Source organism: Pleurodeles waltl, chromosome 7 (assembly GCF_031143425.1).
Source record: "Pleurodeles waltl isolate 20211129_DDA chromosome 7, aPleWal1.hap1.20221129, whole genome shotgun sequence".
NCBI lineage: Eukaryota > Metazoa > Chordata > Amphibia > Caudata > Salamandridae > Pleurodeles > Pleurodeles waltl.
The window spans coordinates 225,655,630-225,683,206 of record NC_090446.1 but is presented as its reverse complement, the minus strand read 5'-3'; the positions used below and the strand labels follow the sequence as shown (position 1 = coordinate 225,683,206).

The 27,577-nt window shown below is 46.2% G+C and overlaps 1 protein-coding gene across 2 annotated transcripts in view; it reads left to right on the top strand.

Annotated features, from left to right (window-relative positions):
* RTF2 (replication termination factor 2) overlaps positions 1–27,577 on the top strand; it is a 349,973-nt gene that overhangs the window by 271,273 nt on the left and 51,123 nt on the right. For both annotated transcript variants that reach the window (XM_069243603.1, XM_069243601.1), the window contains exons 7-8: positions 15,023–15,077; positions 15,161–15,241. In XM_069243603.1, coding sequence (XP_069099704.1) covers positions 15,023–15,077; positions 15,161–15,241 — 136 coding nt within the window. The remainder of the gene's footprint in view (positions 1–15,022; positions 15,078–15,160; positions 15,242–27,577) is intronic.

Here is a 27,577-nt window from a genome sequence, read left to right as displayed (position 1 = left end):
GCGATCTAGTAATGAAAAATCATTGTGCAGTTTATTAAGGATAGTATAGAGAGGTTGCCTAACAGTGTATTGGCCAGTTACCTGTAATTTACGTTCTTTCTCTTCTAGCTCCTTTAAGTCATTTATTTCTTTCTTTCTCATTTCCAATGCCTTCACATATACATTCTTCCGCTGCTCTTTTTCAAGCAAGGCTTGCTCACGCTTCACTCGTCCACGCACTTCTTTCTCAGACATTCGTACACAGTCAAACATATCTTGCCTAGATTTTCGCTTACACATACATTGTTCCACATACTCAATCTTTCGCAAATCAAATGACCCATGCATAGGCCAACGTAACTCAGGATCCGCACGAGTGTATTTATTCCATAATGTGCTGTACATTATAGAAGAAAGACCATATTTAACATACATATCTCTATTGGGCGTCCCCCCTGGGGGTGCCGATTGCGATTCTTCCAGTCTCAAATTGGTACCATTACAAAAGCAACACATCCTACGAAGTGCGCTAAAAACAGGCATGCCAAAAAATAGTGCAGAATATGTAATATTATAATCAAAGTAGAACTTAAGGTGCCGTTCAAATCAAAATTAAACTGGAGAAAATTCTCCTCATTACCTGCCTATATAAATTGCAATTTATATATCAATTCAAAGGACACAAATTGACTAGTCACCCAAAACACGAGAGCCACAGTAAGTAGTGCTAAAGTACATTACCAAACAAAGGCATCAAAACCCACAGCAAGTGACGTAAAACGGCTCTTACCAATCACAGGGTGTCCAGGTTCCAACTGCCAAGTTCTAAAATCGACCAAATGGTCACTGCATGACGAATGAACAAAAAGGATCTCAGTCGAGGACCGGCGCCACCTGGATGGTCAAGTCAGAAGGAAGGGGAAAACGCAGTGGTTGCCAAGACTCTGGTCTCCTCAGGCATTGATCGTCCGCAGCGAGATCCCAATCCTTCGTCGCGACCAATCCGTTGGGCATCCGAGTCGCCGATGAGTCCCTGTTTGTGCGCCAATTTGTTGAAGTAAGCCTCAGCAAGGCCTACTAGTGCAAGGGGTTCACCTTTCTCTGCACAAAGTCCTCAGACCATGTAGGAAGAAGTTGGCACAGAAACTGAAATAAAAGACAAAGTTTATTAACCTCATGAGGTGGTACTACAGTTCAAACAGCACCCTTCGGTAATGTTTGAAGTAGCACACTGAACTGAGAGAGCATGGTCCTTTTATACCCACGCAGGGGCTAAAAGGAGGTGGTACAATTATAGAAGCAAGATTTGCATACATGTAAGGTCATGTGGAAAATGTACAGTCGACAGGTAGGAGGAGCTAACAGTTTTCAAGGACTAACAGCTGCAGACCTTACTGAGCATGTGCGAAAGTGGGAGATGCTAAATATAACTTGTCACTAGGCAGATTTTCAAGAGTAGTTAACAGAAAGGTAGGACAGAGCATATGGTGATCACATGGCAGCATGTGGCAGAGAAAATGGCTGCCATGAATACAAAATGGATTCCGCGAAATGTTCACAATAGTTACTAAATACAAGATGTCTTCTGCTAATGCTTAATCTAATCGCTGCTAAACTACAACAACAGTGCCAGATCTGTAGAGCTCAATGAACAGCTCTACTTCTGTATAGAAATTGTCACATAAAGGTTATGATCTTTGTGAAGGAGTGGCTAGACACGTTCCCATACAATCATCCTTGTAACCCCTTACGTGGGAGGGCAACCTGCAGGGTTAGCGTGGAGTACTTCCCTGTATACACTCTCAAGCTGTACACATAGCCAGAAGAGCTGTCACACAACATGTACAGCTTGATGCACAGCAAGCTCTTTTTCTCATAATGTACTGTCTGAACAGCAGACGCCCTTTGTACAGGATCAAGGACTTATCGACTGCTATATTCTTTCCAGGAGTATAGATCTCTGGAAATCTGGCAGACAAATGTTTCTCACGACTGGCTGAATTTTGAACAACCTGTCATGGTCTGGATGGTCCCGGGGCAATGGAACAGAATTGTCATTGAAATGCAGCATGTGCTGCAATAGCAAAAAATTATCTCTGCTCATGTACGGTGCAAAGATGGGGGTTACCCAAACAGTGTGAGACTTCCAGTACAACTGCAAGGTGGGTTTCTGCACTAGCCCCATTTTGAGCATCATGCCCCCAAATATCTTGAATTACGCCAGCAAAGTAGGAGTCCACCGTTTTGCCCTAGAACAGGGCGCTAGCGTGCCTCCATGCTCCCTCAGAAATTGTTCGCCACGCACAATTGTTTACTGCACAATTTGATGAAGGAAGTCAACATCCAAAAAGAGATGTATATAGTCACTGGCAAAACGTTGGCCATAATGATTTTACATGTAACGTCACCAGTAAAAGGTGGAATTTGGGGCTGAACTAAATTGGTAGGTCAGCCAAGAGAGCATTCTCTGTGCTTGCCACTGCACGCACCTGCTCTCTGGGTTGGGCCGCTGTTGTCCTGCTGCACAGACTGTGCCTGTGAAGGGACAGCATGAATGTGTTCATTGTCTCCCTCAGAATCACTGAAAGAGGTGTTGTTGGATGGTACTCTGCCAACTGAAAAATCACAGATTCTGCTCCATTGTCCTCTCCCTCAAATGCTGTCTCGGCATCTGCTGTCTTAGTCTTTGATCCTGCCACAGAGCTGTCTGCAATAACCTGACTTACGGCTTCAGCAGCAGTTATCCACCGAGACGCCATCTCTGCTGCTGCCTAAACTGTCCATCTAAAACACTAGCCTATGTAGAATGCAGATATTTTGTCAGCAAAATTGCTGGGGGGAGGGGACGAGGAGTGTGTGTGTGTGTGTGTGTGTGTGTGTGTGTGTGTGTGTGTGGTGTGCAACAATAAAAGTCAGTCACCATACCTTTGCTTCTTCCTACAATCAGCAGGTCCTCTAAAGAAACTGAAAAAAACAAAAAAGACACACTATTACTTTACCTTGCCACATACCTAACATCACAGCCTTTAGTGCTAGTGGCGCCCAGTGCAACAATCATTTTTGGCGCTCCCGTCCCATAACCTCCTCCTTGTATTCCCCCACTACCACCCAGCAAAAGTGCCCTTCATTTCTTCATAGCCCCCCTCGCACATACATTTCATTTGTTTTAAAGCGCAGGTAACGACTGGCTTTACTAATCCACTCAGCTATTCACATAAAATACAGATCTGTTCTTTGCAGCAGGCTTATAAACTTTCTGTGCTACTTTATGACGTCAAAACTGCCACTAGACAAAAGTCTGATCTCTTTCTCGAGCAGGAACATAATCACAGGAGTTATCTTTACATTTTTATTGCTTCCTGATGGCTATCTATGCCTGAAAGATATATCTCATAAAAATACCACTTACTATATATATATATATATATATATATGTATATATATATATATATATATATATATATATATATATATATATATATAGAGAGAGAGAGAGAGAGAGAGAGACACTCTCTTTCTATATCCCCCCCTGCCCTCCCCTCCCCCCAGGGGAGGGGGAACCCTTCTTTTTTTAAATTAAAAATAATGTCCTAACAAAACATGATCCTTGGGGCCATTTCCTGGCTATGGGTTGCAGCCGCGCTGCAAACAACGGCCGGGAAACTGAGCAAGGAATGCTCACAATACCACTCGGACCGCATTTCTGCAACTACACGTGGCTAGTGTTTGTGCTTGCTCACGTGCTCTTTTAGACTTCCATTGCAATCTCGTGGCACAGCATACACGACGCTTTGAAAAAGCCTTGTGCTTCCAAGCCAGGAGGGAGCGAAAAACGTGTTGGCTGTCTTTCTTTAGGAAAATTTTTCCACACTAAATAAATTCATATGAACGCCATACGAAATGTGTTATGTCTAAATCAAGATTGGGATTATCCCTGGATCTACCTACAACCTTAATAGTTTTGTCCTGAACACTCCGGCGGTCACCTCAAATCTCAAGGGAAGGGGTGGGAGGGACGGAGACAGAGGTGGAAAAAAAAAATCTTACCTCCATGCCTCTGTCTCCCGTTGCCTCACTCCTCTCCTCTTCGTCTGGTGTCCCAGCATTCACTGCTGGGACACCAGCAGAGGCTCCCTAGCAATCCTGGCGCTGCTTTCATGCTAAACCTAACATAAAAGCAGCATCAAGCTTGGTCTGAGCGGCTTGGACTGTTCCTCAGACACAACCCTGCTGCGGCCTCCGCAGTTTTTCAAGCCCTGCTGTATGCACAGCTGGGATGGAGCCGGCAGAACACACATGCACACTTAGGTTCACTCCATTCCTCATCCCACCTCCCTAGTGAACTGACATTTTGGCGGTCATTCTGACCGCGGCGGGCGGCAGTCGCCGCCCGCCATGCGGTCACCCCCGAATGACCGCCCCGCGGTCAAAAGACCGCGGCGGCCATTCCAACTTTCCCGCTGGGCTGGCGGGCGCCCGCCAAAAGAGCACCCGCCGGCCCAGCGGGAAAGCCCCTGCAACAATGAAGCCGGCTCCGAATGGAGCCGGCGGAGTTGCAGGGGTGCGACGGGTGCAGTGGCACCCGTCGCGATTTTCACTGTCTGCTAAGCAGACAGTGAAAATCTTTGTGGGGCCCTGTTAGGGGGCCCCTGCACTGCCCATGCCAGTGGCATGGGCAGTGCAGGGGCCCCCAGGAGCCCCACGACACCAGTTCCCGTCATCCTGGTTCTGGTGGTGAAAACCGCCAGAAACAGGCTGGCGGGAAGGGGGTCGGAATCCCTATGGCGGCGCTGCTTGCAGCGCCGCCATGGGGGATTCCCTGGGCCAGGGGAAAACCGGCGGGAAACCGCCGGTTCCCCTTTTCTGACCGCGGCTTTACCGCCGAGGTCAGAATAGCCCAGGAAGCACTGCCAGCCTGTTGGCGGTGCTTCCGCTGCCCTCCGCCCTGGCGGTCAGAGACCGCCAGGGTTGGAATGAGGGCCTTTATTTTTCTGCTGCTGCCTCAGCCGGGGGGGGAGGGGCGCTCCTTCACCATAGCGAAAGAGCTGCCCCTGCCTGAACAACCTCCAGTCTATGTGTGCGTGAATGGGTTAGGGGTATCCCATTCTGTAGGACCAACTGGCACATTGATTATCCCATTATGTCAATGTGGCAACTCTAGGGTGTTTAACCCCTGCCTTTGGACTAATATAAATGATTTGTTTGTGAATCGTTTTTTTCTTCTCTGTAGCACATAGAAAACACTCAGAGCCCCCATTTTCTATGCAGAAAAGTTTGCACAAGGCGTCACAGAAACTAGTCACTCAGGTGCCTCGGACACTTGGGCCAGCACCTCCATGGAGACTGGGGAGAGAAACATCTTGGCAAGTGAGAAAGGGTGCCGAGGACACTGGTGCTGAGAGGTCACCCTCCCCTGTGCCCCGAAACAGGAGGGCGGTTTCAGGATTCACTAGATTCCCTTCCCCTTTGGCCCAGTTCAAGAGGCACAAGCGAGTTGTGCTGCCTTTTAAACAGTAGACCTAACAGGGTGACAGATACATAGATCTGGTGGCATGGCTGCTCGAACACCCAGGACCGAGCACTTTAATGCGAGGGGACAAGGCCCCTTTTGCACTGGGACCAGGGCATTTAGGTTCTGTCTTTTCCTTCCCGCCAATATGCCCAACATAGACTCCTGCATGTGCTGTGTGGGCAACACTGATGAGCCATCACCATCCCTATTGCGAGACAGGATCAACCCTAAGTCCCTTAAGCTTTCTTTTGTCTGGCATCTGCAGCATTCATCCTCCTGCCACCCCTAATATTTACTCCCATAAACACTTCTGGTGTGTGTTTAGAAGGGCAAAGCACAGAGCATCTCATGCTCTAAACTCATCGTTAGAAGAGCAATTATTTTGCCATTTGTATAGTGAAAAGGTCTTCACAAGCATCAATAACTGCAAAGTGCAGGCACAGTGAACACTTATACCTCATACAGCAGGTATAGCATTGGCAGCAGCAGTGCCAGCATCACTTTCGGACAGACTATGGAGAGCAACAAGAGTAACGGTGCAACATTCCCATGGGCACACATAGCAGGTATAGTACAGCCAGCAGCAGCAATCTGCCTCAACATATGGAGCAGGTAGCACAAAAGGTATAGCACTGCAAAACTTCCTGGCAGGCTGTGCACCATCCCATTTGATACATCACATAGGGGAGAGATGGCATGAGCAGTAATACTATAGGTTTCTCTGACAGTATGGGCACAACAAGGGCAGAAGTCATGCAAACTTCTGTCACTTGTTAAATAAGTGCAGCTTGGACAGTGCAGTGGAAAAACGTTTGTTGGTCCAAGATTAGATTCAACCTGGTGAGCAGCACAAGAGCCTCTCTGCCACACAGGACAGGCAGTGGGCATTTCTCTCTGCACCTTCCTCCCCTTTGCATGCATTCTACAGTACTACCAGGACTCCCTGTCACCCAGACTTTCTCGTGTACATCATCGTTTTGGGCATCTCCCAGCATTCTGGATAGCCTGCCCTTCCTGTGAGCGCCTATCCACATCTTTGTCATTCATGAGGGCACCTCTCTGCGTTACATCTCCCATTCCCACTGCCTTGGATATCCCTCTTCCATATGCCTAGGTGCATCCCTGCCCTCTTGGGACGATGAGTGATCAGCGTATGCCCTAGACCAAGACAGAGCAGCTCTAGCCTTAGACCTTTTTGACTCTTAACAGGAGGGCTGCCTAGCCCAGATGGACTAGGGGCACTGAGGACTGCCTTTGGGTAAGTAAAACAAGGTTAGGATCCTGGAGGACCAAACATGATATTCACCTGGCAGATAATGATTGGTGTGGAGGGTAGGCCTTGGATACTTCGAGCCATCTGACCTAGCCAGTGTCACATGAGAGCCTATGCCATAACATAGCATAGCATAGCTTAGCATAGCATAATTGCAAGTGTGAGCCACCTTATTTCTTTGGCACAGCAGAAAAGAGCATCAATAGAGGTGTGAACTGCTTGACTTCACCAGCTCAGCAGAACAGCATAAATACCGGTTCGAACCACCTGACCAAGCCTGCATACCACAACCACTAAACCTCACCAGTACAGCAGTACATACCATAGCTTGGCTTAGCAAAGCATAACTGCAAGTGTGAACTACATAATCTCACAAACCTGGCAAAACATTACGTAAGTGGATGTGTGAACCGCCGGGCCCAACTAGTAGGTCGCCACGTTGCATACCATTACAATACAACTGATGGTGCGAGTTGCCTGCCCTCGTTAGCATATCAAAAGATAGCATATCATAATATATCCCAGCATAAATGGAGGGGGGTGCCATCTGACTTGGGACATGCTATTGTGCATGTCACAAACTCATAGCATGCTATAACATTGCCTACAATAATGAGTAGAATCACCCTAAGTGTGATTCTGCTCCTTTTGTGTATGCCACAAACTTTCAACATACCCTTGAAAGTGTGAAGCACAACTAGACCTGTTTTAATTGTGTTTGTTATTAGCGCTTAACATAGTATGGCTCTCACAAGTACACTACATCATGCTATTAAGCAGCACAGGATAACAGACAATTCACACACCCATCAATTAACTAAGTCTTTCACGCTAATGATTTTACTTGGCTTTTTGTTTGACTTACAAAACTCAAATAGACATACAAATTATATTCCTCTTAAGAGCAGTAACACAATTAAAGAGATGTAAACACAGCATGGCATTTACATTGCTAGGTTTAAAAAAAATGTATCAGACTGAACGTTATACATTTATTGGCTATGATTATTGATAAAAACTCTTAGCACTTAAATGCTTCTCTTCAGGGCATCGTGATAGCAGACGGCCATCAGGTTCAGCTCCATTATTACACAGTCTGCATATACTACTTGAATAAGGCAGCCCCTGCCCAAGCCCCGGTTATAGCTGGTATTAGTAGATGATTACATCTAATGTGCCTTCACGTTCTTATTTTTTGGCCGATTTAACAATTCCTATAGTCACACTGAGAAACACAGATCTAGATACAATTAATTCTGTGCCAACAATTTATGAGTGGCTACAGGAAGCTTTTGATATCCTAATACAACTCAGAAAAGCTAAACACAACAAAAGAAAACCATCACCTTGGAGAAACACAGAACTTGAAAAGATAAAGCAACAAATCAGAAAGTTGCAGCAGACCTAGCTCAAAACAAACAACAGTCAAGACAAACTGCAGCTACACAAACTTAACAGGATATACAAATCATCAATCAAAAAAGCTTTAAAAAGGTACTACTCAGACAGAATTCCAAATAGCTCAATCTACAACCAAGGAATTTTATAAAATTCTCAATGAATTTCAAAAACCTACAGGCATGGAAGGAAGTCATCCCACTACTCAAGATTTCACAAACAAATTGGCAACTCAATACACAACCAAGGCAGACACATTGGACTCCTGTTTAAAACAGAAGAAAACCATCAGCACCAACCCCTTTCCTAAAATACCCTCTAATAATAAACCAACCCAACCTCTACAGTCCTTCAAACAAATATCCCAGGGTGAATTTATGGATTTGATCAAAGCAAGCAGACCTTCTGGTTGCCCTTCTGACCCTTTCCCACCACAAATCTTCAAGAACATTCTTCTATCTACTTCTGCTGCCACACCTGTAAGAAGAATCATCAACAACTCTTTAACTTCAGGAACTTTTCCTGTAGACCTGAAAAAGGCATACATACGATTGTTATTAAAGAAAACAAACCTAGACCCGCAAGACCCCAACAACTACAGACCAATCACAAATGGACCTTTCCTGGGCAAATTGATAGAAAGAGCAGCATTTGCCCAGATGTCACAATTCATTGAAGACAATTCTATACTTTCAGACTTCCAAACTGAATTCCGCCCAGGAAGAAGCACTGAATTGGCACTCATAGCAATCTGGGCTGATCTTAAAAACACAGTCGACCGCAATGGAGTTGCTGCACTACTTCTCTCGGACCTCTCAGCTGCCTTTGATATGGTTGACTCCACGAAGCCGGCATACAAGGGATTGCTCTCGACTGGATTACTTCCTATCTTCAAAAAAGATCTAATATCATCCACTCGCCCCCCCTTCTCGTCCAAACCCTACCTCACAAAAGCAGGGGTCACCCAAGGTTCAATCATCTCACCTTTGCTTTTCAACATCTACATGATATCTTTACCAGAACTGATCATTGATTTCCATCTCACATGCTACAACTATGCAGATGACACACAAATACTACTTAAATTAGAATGCCCCAAAAACATTGAAAACTCACAAATCTTCAGTTGCCTCAGAGCCGTTGATCAGTGGATGACCTGGAGCCATCTCAAACTAAATATCTCCAAAACAGAAATACTCATATGTGGTGACTGGAAAAATGATGATCCTCTGTGCATCTGGCCTGACGATCTCGGACCACCTCCTCAATTATACAAGGAAGTTAAAAACCGAGGAATCACCATGGATTCCAAGTTAACTATGAATGCCCAAGTGGACAAATTAGCACAAACAAGCTTCATCACCTTGAAGACTTTACGACGCATCTTCCCCCACCTCGGATTTCCACACAAGGTGCAAGCTACTATCTCGCCTGTACTATCCAAACTTGCTTATCCCAATGGCCTCTACTATGGATCATCTCTATCTATTATGAAAAAACTACAATGTATCCAGAATTCCGCAGCCAGGCTACTATTACAAGTAAAGCCGCAAGCCCACATCTCTAGCAAACTATCCTCCATTCTCACTCTGACTCATCCCAAATCCTTTCTACTACTTTCATCTCCTAAATAACTCTGCCTAAGCTCTTCCCTCCGCTTCCACATCTAACTCACCAAACCGCACTCTACTACCGTGACCTCCCACACAACCCTACTAAATTCTCCCGCATTTATCTCACCCTGCTACTTTGCTCTCCCTAACCCTTCCACATACTCTTCCCTCCTCCATCCCCCTTTACTCATCCCAAGCCTTTGGGTTGAGTAAATGTAGGATATACTCCAATTAACACTTCTGGATTTCTTTCCTCCTCCACCCCTCCATTACTCCAGTCAATCTAACTAACAAACTCTCATATCCGCGGCTCAAATTAACTCATAATAATACTAAAACTGTACTCATTATTTCCCGATACTAATCCATCACTGTGAGAAAGTAGCCTCTTTCTAGCCTTGTTACCCCCACTTTGGGCCTGTTTGTGAGTGTATGTCAGGATGTTTGTCACTGTTTTCACTGTCTCACTGGGATCCTGATGGCTAGGCCCCAGTGCTCATAGTGAAAACACTATGTTTTCAGTATGTTTGTTATGTGTCACTGGGACCCTGCTAGTCAGGACCCCAGTGCTCATAAGGGTGGCCTATATGTATGTGTCACTGGGACCCTGTCATACAGGGCCCCAGTGCTCATAGGTGTGCATGTATGTGTTCCCTGTGTGGTGCCTAACTGTCTCACTGAGGCTCTGCTAACCAGAACCTCAGTGGTTATGCTCTCTCATTACTTTTAAATTGTCACTAACAGGCTAGTGACCAATTTTACCAATTCACATTGGCTTACTGGAACACCCTTATAATTCCCTAGTATATGGTACTGAGGTACCCAGGGTATTGGGGTTCCAGGAGATCCCTATGGGCTGCAGCATTTCTTTTGCCACCCATAGGGAGCTCTGACAATTCTTACACAGGCCTGCCACTGCAGCCTGAGTGAAATAACGTCCACGTTATTTCACAGCCATTTTACACTGCACTTAAGTAACTTATAAGACACCTATATGTCTAACCTTTACCTGGTAAAGGTTGGGTGCAAAGTTACTTAGTGTGAGGGCACCCTGGCACTAGCCAAGGTGCCCCCACATTGTTCAGAGCCAATTCCCTGAACTTTGTGAGTGCGGGGACACCATTACACGCGTGCACTACATATAGGTCACTACCTATATGTAGCTTCACAATGGTAACTCCGAATATGGCCATGTAACATGTCTATGATCATGGAATTGCCCCCTCTATGCCATCCTGGCATAGTTGGCACAATCCCATGATCCCAGTGGTCTGTAGCACAGACCCTGGTACTGCCAAACTGCCCTTCCTGGGGTTTCACTGCAGCTGCTGCTGCTGCCAACCCCTCAGACAGGCCTCTGCCCTCCTGGGGTCCAGCCAGGCCTGGCCCAGGATGGCAGAACAAAGAACTTCCTCTGAGAGAGGGTGTGACACCCTCTCCCTTTGGAAAATGGTGTGAAGGCAGGGGAGGAGTAGCCTCCCCCAGCCTCTGGAAATGCTTTCTTGGGCACAGATGTGCCCAATTCTGCATAAGCCAGTCTACACCGGTTCAGGGACCCCTTAGCCCCTGCTCTGGCGCGAAACTGGACAAAGGAAAGGGGAGTGACCACTCCCCTGACCTGCACCTCCCCTGGGAGGTGTCCAGAGCTCCTCCAGTGTGCTCCAGACCTCTGCCATCTTGGAAACAGAGGTGCTGCTGGCACACTGGACTGCTCTGAGTGGCCAGTGCCACCAGGTGACGTCAGAGACTCCTGCTGATAGGCTCCTTCAGGTGTTAGTAGCCTATCCTCTCTCCTAGGTAGCCAAACCCTCTTTTCTGGCTATTTAGGGTCTCTGGGGAAACTGCAGATAACGAATGCATGAGCTCAGCCGAGTTCCTCTGCATCTCTCTCTTCACCTTCTGATAAGGAATCGACCGCTGACCGCGCTGGAAGCCTGCAAACCTGCAACATAGTAGCAAAGACGACTACTGCAACTCTGTAACGCTGATCCTGCCGCCTTCTCGACTGTTTTCCTGCTTGTGCATGCTGTGGGGGTAGTCTGCCTCCTCTCTGCACCAGAAGCTCCGAAGAAATCTCCCGTGGGTCGACGGAATCTTCCCCCTGCAACCGCAGGCACCAAAAGGCTGCATTACCGGTCCCTTGGGTCTCCTCTCAGCACGACGAGCGAGGTCCCTCGAATCCAGCGACTCTGTCCAAGTGACCCCCACAGTCCAGTGACTCTTCAGTCCAAGTTTGGTAGAGGTAAGTCCTTGCCTCACCTCGCTGGGCTGCATTGCTGGGAACCGCGACTTTGCAAGCTACTCCGGCCCCTGGGCACTTCCGGCGGAAATCCTTTGTGCACAGCCAAGCCTGGGTCCACGGCACTCTAACCTGCATTGCACGACTTTCTAAGTTGGTCTCCGGCGACGTGGGACTCCTTTGTGCAACTTCGGCGAGCACCGTTTCACGCATCCTCGTAGTGCCTGTTTCTGGCACTTCTCCGGGTGCTACCTGCTTCAGTGAGGGCTCTTTGTCTTGCTCGACGTCCCCTCTCTCTTCAGGTCCAATTTGCGACCTCCTGGTCCCTCCTGGGCCCCAGCAGCGTCCAAAAACGCCAAACTCACGATTTGCGCCTAGCAAGGCTTGTTGGCGTCCTTTCGGCGGGAAAACACTTCTGCACGACTCTCCACGGCGAGAGGGATCCGTCCACCAAAGGGGAAGTCTCTAGCACTTTTCGTTCCTGCAGAAACCTCAGCTTCTTCTGTCCAGTCGAAGCTTCTTTGCACCCGCAGCTGGCATTTCCTGGGCATCTGCCCATCTCCGACTTGCTTGTGACTTTTGGACTTGGTCCCCTTGTTCCACAGGTACCCTAGATTGGAAATCCACAGTTGTTGCATTGCTGGTTTGTGTCTTTCCTGCATTATTCCTCTAACACGACTCTTTTGTCCTTAGGGGAACTTTAGTGCACTTTGCACTCACTTTTCAGGGTCTTGGGGAGGGTTATTTTTCTAACTCTCACTATTTTCTAATAGTCCCAGCGACCCTCTACAAGGTCACATAGGTTTGGGGTCCATTCGTGGTTCGCATTCCACTTTTGGAGTATATGGTTTGTGTTGCCCCTATCCCTATGTTTCCCCATTGCATCCTATTGTAACTATACATTGTTTGCACTGTTTTCTAAGACTATACTGCATATTTTTGCTATTGTGTATATATATCTTGTGTATATTTCCTATCCTCTCACTGAGGGTACACTCTAAGATACTTTGGCATATTGTCATAAAAATAAAGTACCTTTATTTTTAGTATAACTGTGTATTGTGTTTTCTTATGATATTGTGCATATGACACTAAGTGGTACTGTGGTAGCTTCACACGTCTCCTAGTTCAGCCTAAGCTGCTCTGCTAAGCTACCATTATCTATCAGCCTAAGCTGCTAGACACCCTATACACTAATAAGGGATAACTGGGCCTGGTGCAAGGTGCAAGTACCCCTTGGTACTCACTACAAGCCAGTCCAGCCTCCTACAATCACTAATTCTTGTTGGGTTCCAGAGTAGCGTGCTACTCACCGAAAAGCGCTTCGACGCCTTGTCAGGGGTAGTAAGCACTATATAAATACGATTACAGTACAATACAATACATGTTATGGTATCCACATGTTAACATCATTTTTACTCTGAGAACAGAGATCTGCCATAATAGGAATATAATTATGAAATGTAGGCATTCTTTGAAATTTTGTAATGTCAGTTAGAGGATCTTGAAAGGGATTCTTTAAAGTTAAAATGCCCAACCAGTCAGTGGTTTTAAAGAGTTGCGCTTGGTGTTTGTTTTAATTCAGAAATTATGCAAAGTGAAAAGCATAGGTGGACTGTCTTTATCGTGATCTACTTACCACTGTGCCGTTTTCTGAATGGAAACGTGCAGACTTATTTCACAGAAGAGTGCATAGCTGTAGAAGATTGGGAGATGCGAAAGGCAGGAGAGATGTGGGGTGAAAAATCTCGGCGTGTAGCCAGAGAACCTGCAGAATGTAGCACTGCACCAAGCTCCTTTGGGTTTCGTTCACAAAGATCTACACTGGAGCATATGAGAACATTTCCATATTAATTAAGATAGTGGATGATAAAAGCTTGAAGAGTTACCCTAATAGGCTTTCAGTTCCTGCGGGAACTTCCCACTGCAACGCCTGGTGCCTGGATCCAATTATTAAGCAGAGCATCCCCAGAAAGGAGCATCTGGTGCTAGCTGGACCGCTCTTTACTCTCGGCCACCACCGAGCTAAGCTAAGTGCACCATAGCTGCAGCCTGTCAATGACCCCACTCGTGTTTGAAAACGAATTCACGTGTAGGCTAAAGAATACTCACCTACCTGTGTGGCTGACCACAGTGCCTCCAAAGTTAAACGAGGGGTGGATTGGATCGCCACTTCCAGGATTGCTTGTAAATCACTACACCATGCCTAGTTCTGTTGGCACTACAGCAAGCTGGCCATGCACTGTTTGACAGGAGGCCGGAAGTGGCGATGGAAGAGAGATCGACACGGGTTTTAACTCCTGCATTACTACTACAAATCATTACCCGAAAAAAATGCCAGCGCCAGCAGATGATTAACAGTCGCTTTCCTATTGCATCCCTCCCTTTGAGTATACGCTGAAATTAATCGGTTTTCCAATTGAGTGCGTTTGGTGTTTTTTGTAGTAATAGTTTGTTACAGTCTGATCTATTTCAGGGACAAAATTGTAAGCAACGCCAAGCACAATATCATTACTACACGTACCTACAGTATCATTTAAGCTTTTGAAATTTAGACGATAAATACACACCTTCTTATAAAAAGAACCCTAATAATATTGTGCCTAATATCGTTATGTTTATGCTACACAGTTACCCTATTGAAGTACTGGCAATTAACCAGATATCAAAAGGACATTTGATATTTTCCCATCATGTTTTTACTATTTGGAGCCTGTTTTGTCATACCCCTTTCTCAAATCGTTGTTTCTATTTTTTGTTGTATTTATTTTTTACTCATGCGTTTGCAGTTGTGAATATGTTGTATTGCATCACAGGCATCTCTTAACTGCGGGTATTTGGTCACAGTTACATAGCTGCACACCTACTATAATGTTCTTGCAATGTTCTAGGATTTTTCTGAGTATTGGATGCTTAATAAAGTCAAGATCAATGAACAGAGAATCTTTGTGATGAAATATATGTATCCAGAGACTAATCAACTCTTGTTACTGCTCCTGTCTTTTCAGAAATTAAAAAAATCAAAGGCAGTGGAGACTATCACAAAGCCAGATGCTGCTGAAGGTACTGGAGATGTAAAGTAGTACTCTATACAATTTAAAGTGTTTAATGCCTTCTTTGCTAATTTGCATATTTTCTTTTTGAAGCTCCGGGCCCTTCTGAAGAGAAGATTGGAAACGGCATTCCATTGAGAGAGAAGATTCTCTTTGTGTCTGAAAGCAAATCAGGTTGGTTGATTACCTACACTTCAAGATAGCTTCTTTTTTTTTTTTTTTTTTTGCTCTGTGCAGTCTCTCAATATTTTATTTATCAGTTATTTTTCATGTTTGGCATTCACACATTTATGTGTTATTTTATGCAATATTGCATAGCACAGCTACCACTAAATATTGTGACATTGAAGCACTTACATTATGTGGAGATGTGTATATTTGGTTGAAGAACGAGAGGTTGGAGTATATCAATTGTGGAAAGAGTGTGGTTTGGTATGTGAAATCCTGACACATGTTCCGATCATGGCAAACCTGTCACTGTTTGAATGCAAGCCAGTGGTTTTGAGGTGAGCTATGTAACAAGTGATAGAACAACCTGTGCAAATGTGGGCAAAGCTGTGTTGATGACGTATAACATAAAATTGTTAATCACTGTAAAGGTAGCTGCACAGTGAGCCTTTCTTTCACTTGCCTTTGGTGCCACCATTGGCAGCAGGTGAACTTTGAAAGTGGTGGGGGTGAGACAAACCTCCATTCAGAAGTATGGCTTTTTGCAAGGAGTTCGAGGAGTCGTCCTCAAGATTTATTTTTAAATGTGGTAAAATGGGGAATTTTCCAGCGCAATTGCTTCAGTAATGATACACCATTCCAAAAAGCGTTTGTAGGCATTCCTAAATGTGCACTTGTATGTTTGAGGATTCCTACTTTAACAAGCAAGCTAGGCCTTCCCAGTTCCTCTTTGCTCCCTCATATGAAATCATCCATTGCCTGGTCATGCTTTCCTTTCCTAACCCCTCCTTTCTATAACCTCTTGACCTTATAACGCTCTACTGTTTCTCCACCGTCTCATTTCTTCTTTTATCATTGCATCATCTCCCTACCCTCTCCTCTTCGCACTCTTCTCCTCTTATGATTTACAAAAATATAATTTCAGGTGGTGTAGAGGTTTTTATTTTTAACCCCAATGGGGCAATATTTTTGTAGATGGTATTGAGGACACAATATTTATGTTGGACGATATTATGATACCACATGGCTTGCCACAAAAACACATTCTATCTCTCCAGCTTGAGGGCTCATGATAGCAGGTACAAGGATTTAGCCCAATGTATGGGGATCAATAGCACCTTTCTTTCAACCTCTCTCTTCGATGAAGTGTGCGCCTGTATACCAGGGACCCACGATATCTTAGCCCTCTGTCTTTCATAGAGTTTATGCTCCCCCAGATTGTTAACCAGAGGGTGTACATCTCCTGAATCCAGGAAAATACCTTGTATACCTTCAGAACTGGAAGCTACAGTGTGGTTCTCTGGTGTTTGGGATCAGAAGTGTGACTCCTCTGCACATGTCATGCTTTTGTCACACCAGGGATTTCCTTAAACCTTCGCCCCAGGAATAGGGCCATCAGTGTGTTCGTTTCCAGCAATGTGGCAAACGTGTTTCCCTCTACACAACCTATACCAGAACATGTGCAGATGCAATAAAGTGGTACCTGTATGCTTCTATTACCAGCTGTGTCATACTGAAGAACCCTGGACAGTATGTGCTAGGGATTGTTTTATGACCCTTTAATAAATGTTTCTCTTTGGTTGACAAAGCCACTTTTGAAGTTACTCTCTAGGTTATCACTATTTTGAACTGTTCTAAGAATATTTTTTTGTTGTTGCTTCAGTAGAATTGTTTAAGGGTTTCTGAATGTGCTTCAGTTTCTTGCACTTCTTTAAAGTGATTTAAAAGATACAAAATCTAGTTGAATCTAGTTGAGCGTTTTTTTAAAGTGGTTTTTAAGAGGTTTCATTCATTGGTGGGAATACTGCGTGCACTATGTAAAACAGGAAAGAAAGCTCATTTGGATTATGTGTATACTGTAGAAGTGCAGAGTGTATAATCTGAACGTTGCAAGTTTGAAGCCAGGGGCACCTATTCTGACTTCCACTCGACTTCCAAGTTGGTGTATCTGTGATATAGAGCATGTAAGAAGCCCCAGTCTGACGTTTCTCTCTTGGGTTGGACTGTCCTAGGATCAGGGACCTGTTCATGTCTGGCTGCAGAGGGTTTGGAAGGACCAACCTCACCACAAGGAGTTGGAAGGAAACAAGGGACCATTGTAGTCATTGCTGCTTATGTGTGCACAAAGGCATTGATAGGGCCTTACAAATTCCTAATAATTGGGCCATGCCGAGTTGTAGCGAGACCTTCCTGGAGCCTGCAGAAACGCTGCCTGCATTGCCTTGATTTGCTTGTGCAGGTTCATTTTAAGGCCAAGCACTGGTTCCCGAGCACCACACGGGATAACATTTTTCTCTGGTCAATATTGACTGCTTGAGCCAAGGCCGATATCTAAAACCAAGTATTCTCTCTTTGTCCCCAAACCCACAAAAACCCTCCGACAGCCTTGTTACAAGGATGGATTTTCATATACACATCCTAAAGTCCCACTGATGTAATCTGCAGTTCAAAGTAGACAAGACGCATTTTCAGTTTGCAGTTCTTCTCTTAGGCATCACCAGTGTCCCTCAGGTGCTCACGAATATGATGGTGCTGGTTGCTGCCCATCTTTAAAGATCGGGGTCACCAGTATTGCCATAACTTGATTGCTGACTATTGAAGGTGGGCTCGCCGCACTCAGTTGTCGACTGCTTCCCTATGACAGCATACGGTTTGACATTGTTTGAGGTTTACTATCAATGAACCCAAGCCTTATCTGACTCCATTGCAGAGGCAGTGGAGTTCAGAGCTTTCCATTCACTGCAAAGAGCCCAGTACATTCGGGCTATGAGCCTGATGTTTCATACTTGTTCCTGGATTATGGTGAGAGCAGTTCTAAGGCTTTGTGGAAAGCCAGAGCATTTTCCTGATTGCAAACTACCAACCATGGTCCCCGAATGCCAGAGCGGACAAACTGAGTAGGCAGTGTGTGGCTGCTCATGAGTGGCAACCTCATCCCAAGTTTGTTCAGGGTGTCCTTCAACAGTGAGAAGAGCCATGGCTCGGTCTTTAGCCTCAGTCATTAACAGACAGTGTTAGAAGTTTTATGCATTGTACTTTCTGCCAGATCTCTTTTTGGGGACGCACTCTGGCTGCAGTGGAATAGGGGGCTTGTCTACCCCCTTCATTTGGCAGACAATCCACCTTGTTTAAATCACCCTTTTATGATGAGATTTATAAAAAAATTGATACCCATGTTCTATCCCGAACACAGTTAACTTGATATTTAGGTTTCTCGTGTAGACAGGCTTCCTCATTGTGATTACTTTATCTCATTACAAGAGTGAACTTGAGGCACTTTCAGTGCAACATCCCTACACCACCTTTTTCCTGAACAAGTTGGTGCTGAGGCTCGGGTAGCCTTCTTACCAAAAGCTGTGACTTCCTTCCATTTTGGGCAATTCATCACTTTTCTGGTGTTCTTTGCTCTCCCTCCCCTCTCAAAAAGGGAGGAGAGGATCCATCAGTTAGACTCCAGAAGGGCTTTACGCCTCTATATGGAATGAACTAAGGGAAGGCTATGCAGTTGAAGACCCTGTCAAGGAGGATAGTCCTCTGCATTGAGATCTGCTATGTACTGGCCAAGATGTAGCCTCAGGAAGGTCTGAGAGCGCTTTCAGCCATGGATAGGGCTGTCACCACAGGATTGACATGCGGAGTGCCTGTCCTTGACATTTGCTAGGTTGCAATATGAGCATCAATGATATGTTTTCAAAGCACTACTGCCTTGACTGCCACTTCTAGCAGGAAGGACATTGTGCCCACTTGTTTCTGCAAGACATTTTGGTCTGAGTCCATTCCACAGGGCCACCATCTGGTAAAGTGCTGCCTTGGTATATATTCTAAAGTGAGGATCCGACACACAATTTACTTCCCTTCAATAACCCTCTTTCTGGTCAATATTTTATCTAACCATATGTTCCTCACCCTCCTTCCGCCTCCCCATTCTGTTTAGTGTCCTCTTTACAACATATAAAAAGGTTCCAATCAGTACATGGCTCCTGTTCACATTGTTTCCAATGATTTTTAATGCTCCTCGTCTGACGGCATGGAAAGGGTAAAACAGAAAAAACTGGCATCAGCCTTAAGGAGTGGTGCTTATATTACAGCTCCACTGGGTCACTTTCAGTTTCGTCGGAAGTCAGTGCCAAGCCGCACAGTGCCACCTAGTGGCAACCAGGAGCTCTGCTTTAGAAAAGTTTCTTGGATCTAGTCTGGCACCCGAGGATTATTCTAAGGTGAGCATTACCAGACGTAAGAAACCTGTTTGTCTAGAGTGACAGGGTGGGCAAAAATGATAGACTTCAGTGTGGCCTGAGTGATTGACAGTGGCCGAGATTAATTCAAGCATTCATGCCATCTCCTTGTTGTTTATTGCAGTTGATGCACTAAGTTTGATGAGCATGACCAGAAAAAGGTCCCTTGCACACTTTCCCAGAGAACTCGAGTTGCACCTTGCTGTTGAGACCCAAATAGGCCGAAACCTGTCGAAGGTTGCTTGTGGTCCCTTCTGGAGGGTGCTTGCCTGGCAGTAAGGGACTGTTCCCATGAGGAACAGTCAGGACTGATTTGTGTAAGGCACGTGTTATCAAAGGTTAAATAACTTGTTCCGCAAGAGCGGCATAGTGGACGATATATGGTGGACTGGACTGCTTTATCGAGTGAATGCCAGTTGGTGAGATTAATTCATGTATTCTATCCATCACTTTTTTGATGTTCAGTAAACAATATCTTCCAAGAGGCCTCTCAGTGTGAAGTCTGTGCTGAACATGTCATGTTCCAATTGTACTTCGGAGCACTGTATTGGAATGTAATACCTTTCCTTCCCATTCTGTTGGAGTTCAAGACCTCCGTCATGGGTGTCCTCCTGCTCTGTTTAAGTGAAAAACTGTGGTCAGACTAATGTCTCCTTTCTTTTGATTAGGGCAGAGAGTCTGATTTGCAGTCTCTAGAGTATCGCAGCCCTTTGGCAGCTGCACTTCTCTCGTGTTACCCTATAGTACTGCCTCTGCTTTTGTACTCCAACTTCAAAGTGGCTAAACCACATGTTATGTTTTACTGTGTGATAGACTGGTAGAATCCTCAGCATGTCACAGAGAATTCTGCCAGTCCCCAAGTTCTTTTACTGTGTAATGGGAACTTTGGGTTACTGAAGGTTCTGGGGCAGTTGATGCAAGGTTTTGGATGATCTGCCTGCTCCGGTTGATGGTTCCCGAATAAAGACTTACACCTTTGGCTTCTGTGTGACAGTCTTTACAACACTGGCGACGAGGGCCTGAGAGGAGACCGGTTTCACCATCAACCTCTCCTTGAACCCATGGAACAAGAAGAATCTGTGGTCTTACCTCGTTTTCGTGTGATTTCTGCGTGGCACACCGTGAGACCAGCTGTTTGAAGTCTCGGTGAAACGCTACCTTAAGTCTCGGAGTGCGGAGTCCCTTGTGCTTTCAGACGTCTACGGCATGTAGGCAGCATTGGATGTTTACTGCTGCACTCGATGGATGAGTGGATCCTTTCTACAGTGCTGGTGTCAGACGGCATTACACGGACGCTAGCGGCGATTGGTGGACAGGCGCTCAGAGGCAATTGGTAAACGTGCGTGTTCTGGTGTGAGGTCCAACGGCTTTACACGGTAAACGCACGTGCGCCTGACCACAGTGCTGGTGTGAGGTCCGACGGCATTACACGGGTGCCAGTGGCTATTGGTGAACGCGTGTGTGCCTGACGTGTATAGTTGTCAGAACGCAGCTAGACCGTATCGCAGGAGACGTGTGCCTTTTCCTGCGATAGGTGCGTGTGCACCTGAACCATACAATTTTCAAACAGCAACTAGACCGTGTCGTAGTAGACACATGTCTTTTCCTGTTTCCCTGCCAAGTCTTTTTGAACAACTAGACTGCATCTGTTACCGCCATCTTGGATGTATGTTGCGAAGTCATTATGGAACAACTAGACCGCATTTGTTGCCAAAGTTTATTTCCTGGAAGTTATTCTATAGTGATTTTTGCAACTTTGTAATCTATTTATTTCCTTCCTATCCTTTATATTTATCCTCACAATGGCAACAACTTCAATGTCACAACCACCTGCCTTCCTATCTGATAAAGGTGAACCTATCTTACCATGGAAGCGTTGGAAAAATGTTGTTGACTCTTAATTGATAGCAATTGGGAGTGAAAAGTTTTCTCCAGCAAGGAAACAAGGTGTTCTGTTACATAATTTAGGAGTGGAAGGCAGGAACATATATGACAGTCTTGAAAAATTGCCAATTGGAGGAACAGATGGAGAACCAAGAGTTCTCTTCTAGGGGATCCTCATCAATAGTCATAAACATTGAATATTCCGCCCCCGTGCCGGGACCCCGGAGCATATATAAAATACACATATATAAAGTATGAAATATGCATGAAAAATATATATATCATTTTTAGTAGACACATTTTCATACTAAACTCATATATACGTGTGTAAAACAGCGATGCAGACTAGAATCATAAACTTCTATGGAGTTTTTTTTTAAACAGTCCTTTTCAAGATTACAATAAAAGAAAGAATATTTTCCCAAGTCCCCTAACTGGGCCTAGGGAAATAAGCAGTAGTAACATCAGAGAAAAAGAAGAAAAAAACTACATTGAAAACAATGGAGCATTCTTAGCCAATAGGCTGCATGCAGGTTAACACAGGAGAACCATAAAAATCCTGGCACCGTGCCTTTAAGACCCTGAGCACCTCCAGTATCCCACCATGCCTCAGGGGTGAAGAAGAGGTGACAGTTGGTTCACAGTTAGGTCAGTTCTTTTTTCCGGCTTCTTCTGAGAGGATCCTGGAGCATTGAGCTCTCAGTTTTTCTGAGTTTTTCTCAGAAAAATACTTAAAAACAGCATTTTTTCTGCTTTTACTCAACATCTAACACCTTTGTCTGAGTCTAGAAGTTTTTTCCTGACTGAAAAATGCCTTCTCTTTTTGTGAAGTGCCCTTCCTGTGGGAAGAAGAAGGCCCAGTCAGATCCACACACACTCTGCATTGTGTGCTTGCCTCAGAGTCACTGCCCTGACACTGCAAGAACATGTCAAAGAGAACTCTGAAGGACAGGGAGAAGATCAGGCTTCATGGTCTTCATGAGAGGCAGAAAACATCGTCCTCTTCGCTTCCCAGGCAGCCAACAAGCCATTCTCAGGAGAGACAGGTTAGATCGACGTCAGCAGGTAGGAAGATACCTGTTTGTTCCCCGTCGACGTCATTGCTGCCACCATCTCACCGTCATAGATCGACGGCGACCTGACCGACGTCGAAGGATACGATGTCGAAAGAACATGGCCACCACAGGGGCAGATCTCCGTCGACGGCAACCCACCGATCGACGTCGAGCCATCACCGGCGTGCCCATTCGCCGCCGAAGGCCTCGCACCCCTTGACATCAAGGAAGACGGTGTCGAAATCGCCTCAACGGCGAGAACGAGGACATCTGCCGTCGATGGCGAGGCACGCGACGTCGAGCAGGTCGCGGTCAAGGGATCGCCGTCACCGTCGAGGCACTCAACGTCGAGACCAAAGCAACCTACGGCACCCCCTTCGACGTCATTGCAGCTGTCGACGTCGACACAGGTTTTATCTGTCTTGCAGGGAGCAGAGCATCGGCTTCCTCCGGCGGATAAGACCACTCCAACATGTCCGGTGGCCTCCATAAGAAGTGGTTCATCTTGGTCGAGAGCTGCATCGTCTGGGCATGTCTCGCTCATCAACTTGTCACCAAGGTGGTTGGAGAGCCTTAATAGAACGACAGCCTCCCCAGACCCGCAGTATTCGAGGATGTACTCTCCTTCTGCCTCTCTCCCGAGAACACCTTCACCAACAGTGCGGGCAGGACGGGCTCGTTCTGCTTCTCACCAGTCGACCACGAGGCCTCGGCGCTCTGCTACAGCATCTCGGAGCAGGTCACGCTCCCAGAGACGATCTAGGTCACGATCACGCCATTGCAGAAGGTTTCCCTCTTGGTCATCGTCGGGGTCCTCTGTCAGACAGTACTCCCCGACCTTAACAGATTCTCCACCAGCTAGAGTTTCCCCGGTGGACGATATCACAACCTTTAACCAGGTGCTTCTCAGGGGAGCACAAAAACTAAATATAGAGGTTCCGGAGCCTTCAACCTCCTCATCCGTCATCTTTGAAACCCTACAACATAGAGCGGTTTCAAAAAAGTTGCTGCCACTAGTGCCTGGTCTGTTACAACCAACCATGGACACCTTTTCAGCACCAGCTACCCTCAGATCAGCTCCTGCTAGGATCTTGAAGAAATATAAAGCACCTGAACAAGATCCTTTGTTTCTCAGGACGGATCCCCCGCCGGACTCCGTCATATTGGCCGCAGCCCGAAAAACACACTCAGTGGCATCATCCTCCACGGTTCCACCTGACAAGGAGAGTAGACACCTAGACTCTCTGGGGAGGAAAGTGTGTGGCACGGAGGCTTCCATGATGAAGGTCTCCAGCGCTTCCGCACTCATAGGCAGATATGACAGTTCACTCTTGGATTCACTGAGCAGGTTCGCAGACAAATTGCCTAGGGAGGACAGGCAGGATTTCCAGGAGATCCTTCAGGAGGGATGTCTGGTCTCCAATCAGATCATCAGTGCAGCAGCAGATGGGGCAGACTTAGCTGCACATGGTTACGCGCATGGGGTTTGTGCGAGGAGGTCTTCCTGGTTGAGACTGACAGGATTGAAGCAGGAAGCGCAGCAGCGTATCCTAAATCTTCCGTTCAGCAGGAACTCGCTTTTTGGTACCCATACAGACGAGGAGATGGCGCGTATGAAGACGGAAGTGGATACCATGAGAGCAGTGGGCCTGGAGAGAAAAAAGGACTTCAGGCGAAGGTATAGACCTTACGACAGGCGCCCTTTTCAGCAGAGGGTTCAAACCCCTCATTGGTCCCAGAGGCCACAGCAGAGACAAGGACGCCCACTTTTCCAATCTCGTAAGGCCACGAGAGACAGAGGGTCAAGCAGACCACAGCAGTCCACACCCAAAACTCCAGCAAAACAATGAGGACTCGCTTCCCTTAGCACCATGCACCACTCCGGTGGGGGGAAGTATCATAGCGTTCATTCACGAGTGGCGTGCTTTAACAAAAGACTAATGGATGCTCAACATTGTCGAGAATGGGTACTCTCTTCTTTTCCGACAACCTCCTCCTCACTTGCCGCCAACCAAATGCAATCCGGCTCACATGAGCCTATTATGCAAAGAGGCTCACGCCCTTTTACGGAAAAAGGCAATAGAAAAAGTTCCAGTCGCGCACAGAGGGAAGGGGGTATACTCCTGTTACTTTCTGGTAGCAAAAAAAGGTCGAGAGGGAGTTTTCAGACCGATTCTGGACTTACGACTACTGAACAAGTACATAAAAAAGCAAAAGTTCAGAATGCTGGTTCTCCCCCAGATTTTCCCTCAGCTACATGGAGGAGACTGGATGTGCTCCATCGACCTGCAAGATGCGTATTTTCATATCCCGATCATTCCCAAGCATTGGAAATTCCTACGCTTCCGAAATGCCTTCCAGCACTATCAGTTAAAGGTGCTGCCATTCGGCCTGAAATCTGCCCCTCGCGTTTTCTCAAAATGCGTAGCAACAGTAGCGGCGCATCTAAGGAAACAAAAAATCTTCATTTACCCATACCTAGACGACTGGCTACTGAAAGCCTTCTCTCCGGAGCAGGCGAGAAGCCATCGGGACATTGTGCTCAGTGTTTTCAGGTCTCTAGGTCTACAAGTCAACTACCAGAAGTCCACCTTGACTCCAACGCAAAATCTACATTACCTAGGAGCAATACTGAATACAGAGCTTGAAAGAGTGTAACCTTCGGAGGAACGACTGTTATCAATAAAGAGAAAGTGTCAAGACCTGGTGAAGTCCGACGAACCTACGGCCCCTCAGGTAACATCTTTACTGGGCTCCATGGCCTCATGCATTTTCATTGTCCCGAATGCCAGGCTACATATGAGGCCTCGCCAAGAGGCGCTAGAAAACATCTGGAACCAGAGCACAGGCCGCTGGGAGGACAGAGTGCGACTTCTGATTGGAGCATGACAATCGTTGCAATGGTGGATGCACAGACCTCACCTGTCAGTAGGAGCTCCGTTTAGCCAGGTAATCCCATCCGACACTCTGGTAACGGAAGCGTCTCTTCAGGGATGGGGAGCTCATCTAGGTTCCCTTCAAGCTCCGGGCCTGTGGTCCGACAACGAAAGATAGTATCACATCAACCTGCTGGAGCTCAGAGCAGTCCATCTGGCTCTCAAGTCTTTTGCTCCATCGATTCAGGGGAAATCTCTCCTAGTACAAACGGACAACACGACCACAATGTATTATTTGAACAGACAAGGAGGAACGAGATCCCTGCCCCTATCTCGGCAGTCTCAGACCATCTGGCATTGGCTATTAGCAAGAGGAATGTCGCTTACAGCAGTTCACCTACCAGGTCAACAAAATGTGGAGGCGGACTTCCTGATCAGACATCTCGAGGACGCCCACGATTGGGTCCTTCACGACGAGGTCGTCGAAGACATCTTCACTCAATGGGGTCGGCCTCAATTGGATCTCTTCGCAGACGAGGTAAACAGGAAATGCCCAGACTGCGTGTCCAGGTTCTACTGTCCGGGATCTCGAGGGAATGCCCTGTTGATCGACTGGTCAGGGATATTTCTCTACTCTTTTCCACCGATCCCCCTCATACCTGCGGTGATCAACAAACTCTACAGATCCAGCACCAGAATGATTCTCATAGCTCCGCAATGGCCTCGTCAGTTCTGGTACACAGATCTCCTCAACCTATCAGAGCAACCTCACAGGAGGCTGCTGTGCAGACCGGATCTCCTTTGCAGGTCGATAGGCAGGATACTTCACCCCAACCTTCCCTCTCTGAGCTTGACAGCATGGCTCCTCAATTCCTGCAGTATGGGCACCTAGGGCTCTCGCAGGAGTGTATGAACATCTTGAAGGAGTCCAGACGACCTTCCACGCGGCGTTCTTACGCGTTCAAGTGGAAGAGGTTCTACATATGGCGTCGTCAGCAAGGTCAGAATCCTATACTGGCTCAGGAGGAGGTCATACTGTCTTACCTACTCTTTTTGGCAAAATCGGGTCTGCAAGTGTCATCTATTAAGGTACATTTATCTGCCATTACAGCCTATCGTAAGTCACCTTCTCAGGAATCCTTTTTTACAAGACCAGTAGTCAAGGATTTCTTAGAAGGTTTGAAAAATGTTTTTCCACCCATTCGGAAACCCTCCCCTCCATGGGAGCTGAACATAGTGCTATCGAAACTTATGGGCCCTCCTTTCGAACCTATCCACAAAGCCTCTTTGCAACACCTTATGTGGAAGACGGCTTTTTTGGTAGCCATTACTTCCGCACGGAGGGTCAGTGAAATTCAGGCTTAGTCCTTCAAAGAACCATAAACAGTCTTCCACAAGAATAGAGTGGTTCTGCAAACTCATCCATCATTCTTACCGAAGGTGGTGTCAGAATTTCACATCAATCAGAATATTTCACTACCAACTTTTTTCCCCAATCCGTATACCCCGGCGGAGAAAGCTTTGCACTCCCTAGATTTGAAGAGAGTGCTCAAATTTTACTTGGATAAAACCAAACTAATTAGACATTCCAACCACTTATTTGTAAATTATGGTCATTTGAGAACAGGAGAGGCAGCCTCAAAACGAACCATATCTTGATGGATAGTTTCATGTATTGTTACTGCATATCAATTGGCTAACAAACAACTACTTGCTAGACCTAAGGCGCATTCGACAAGAGGAAAGGCGGCTACGGCTGCCCTCCTTAATAATGTTCCAATCTCTGACATTTGTAAGGCTGCTACATGGAAGTCTGTACATACATTTACTAGACATTACTGTTTGGAATCAGATGCAAGAGCAGACGCCCAAGTTGGGCAAGCATCTCTGAGAAATTTTTTGCATGATACCTATCTATCCCTGCACTTCTATTAGACAGTCCGCAGAGTTAAGGGATGGGCTTGCTGATCTATTCAATGTTTATGACTATTGATGAGGATCCCCTGGAAGAGAAGGATCAGTTACTTACCTGTAAATCCTAGTTCTCTTCCAAGGGTATCCTCATCAAAGTCATAAACAACCCACCCTCCTCCCCGGACGCACGACTCCTAGAAGTGCAGGACTTACTATCTTTCAAATCTTCTACACAGCTTGTCACCGTAAAAAATTACTGACCTAACTGTCACCTCTCCTTCACCCCTGAGGCATGGTAGGATACTGGAGGTGCTCAGGGTCTTAAAGGCACGGTGCCAGGATTTTTATGGTTCTCCTGTGTTAACCTGCATGCAGCCT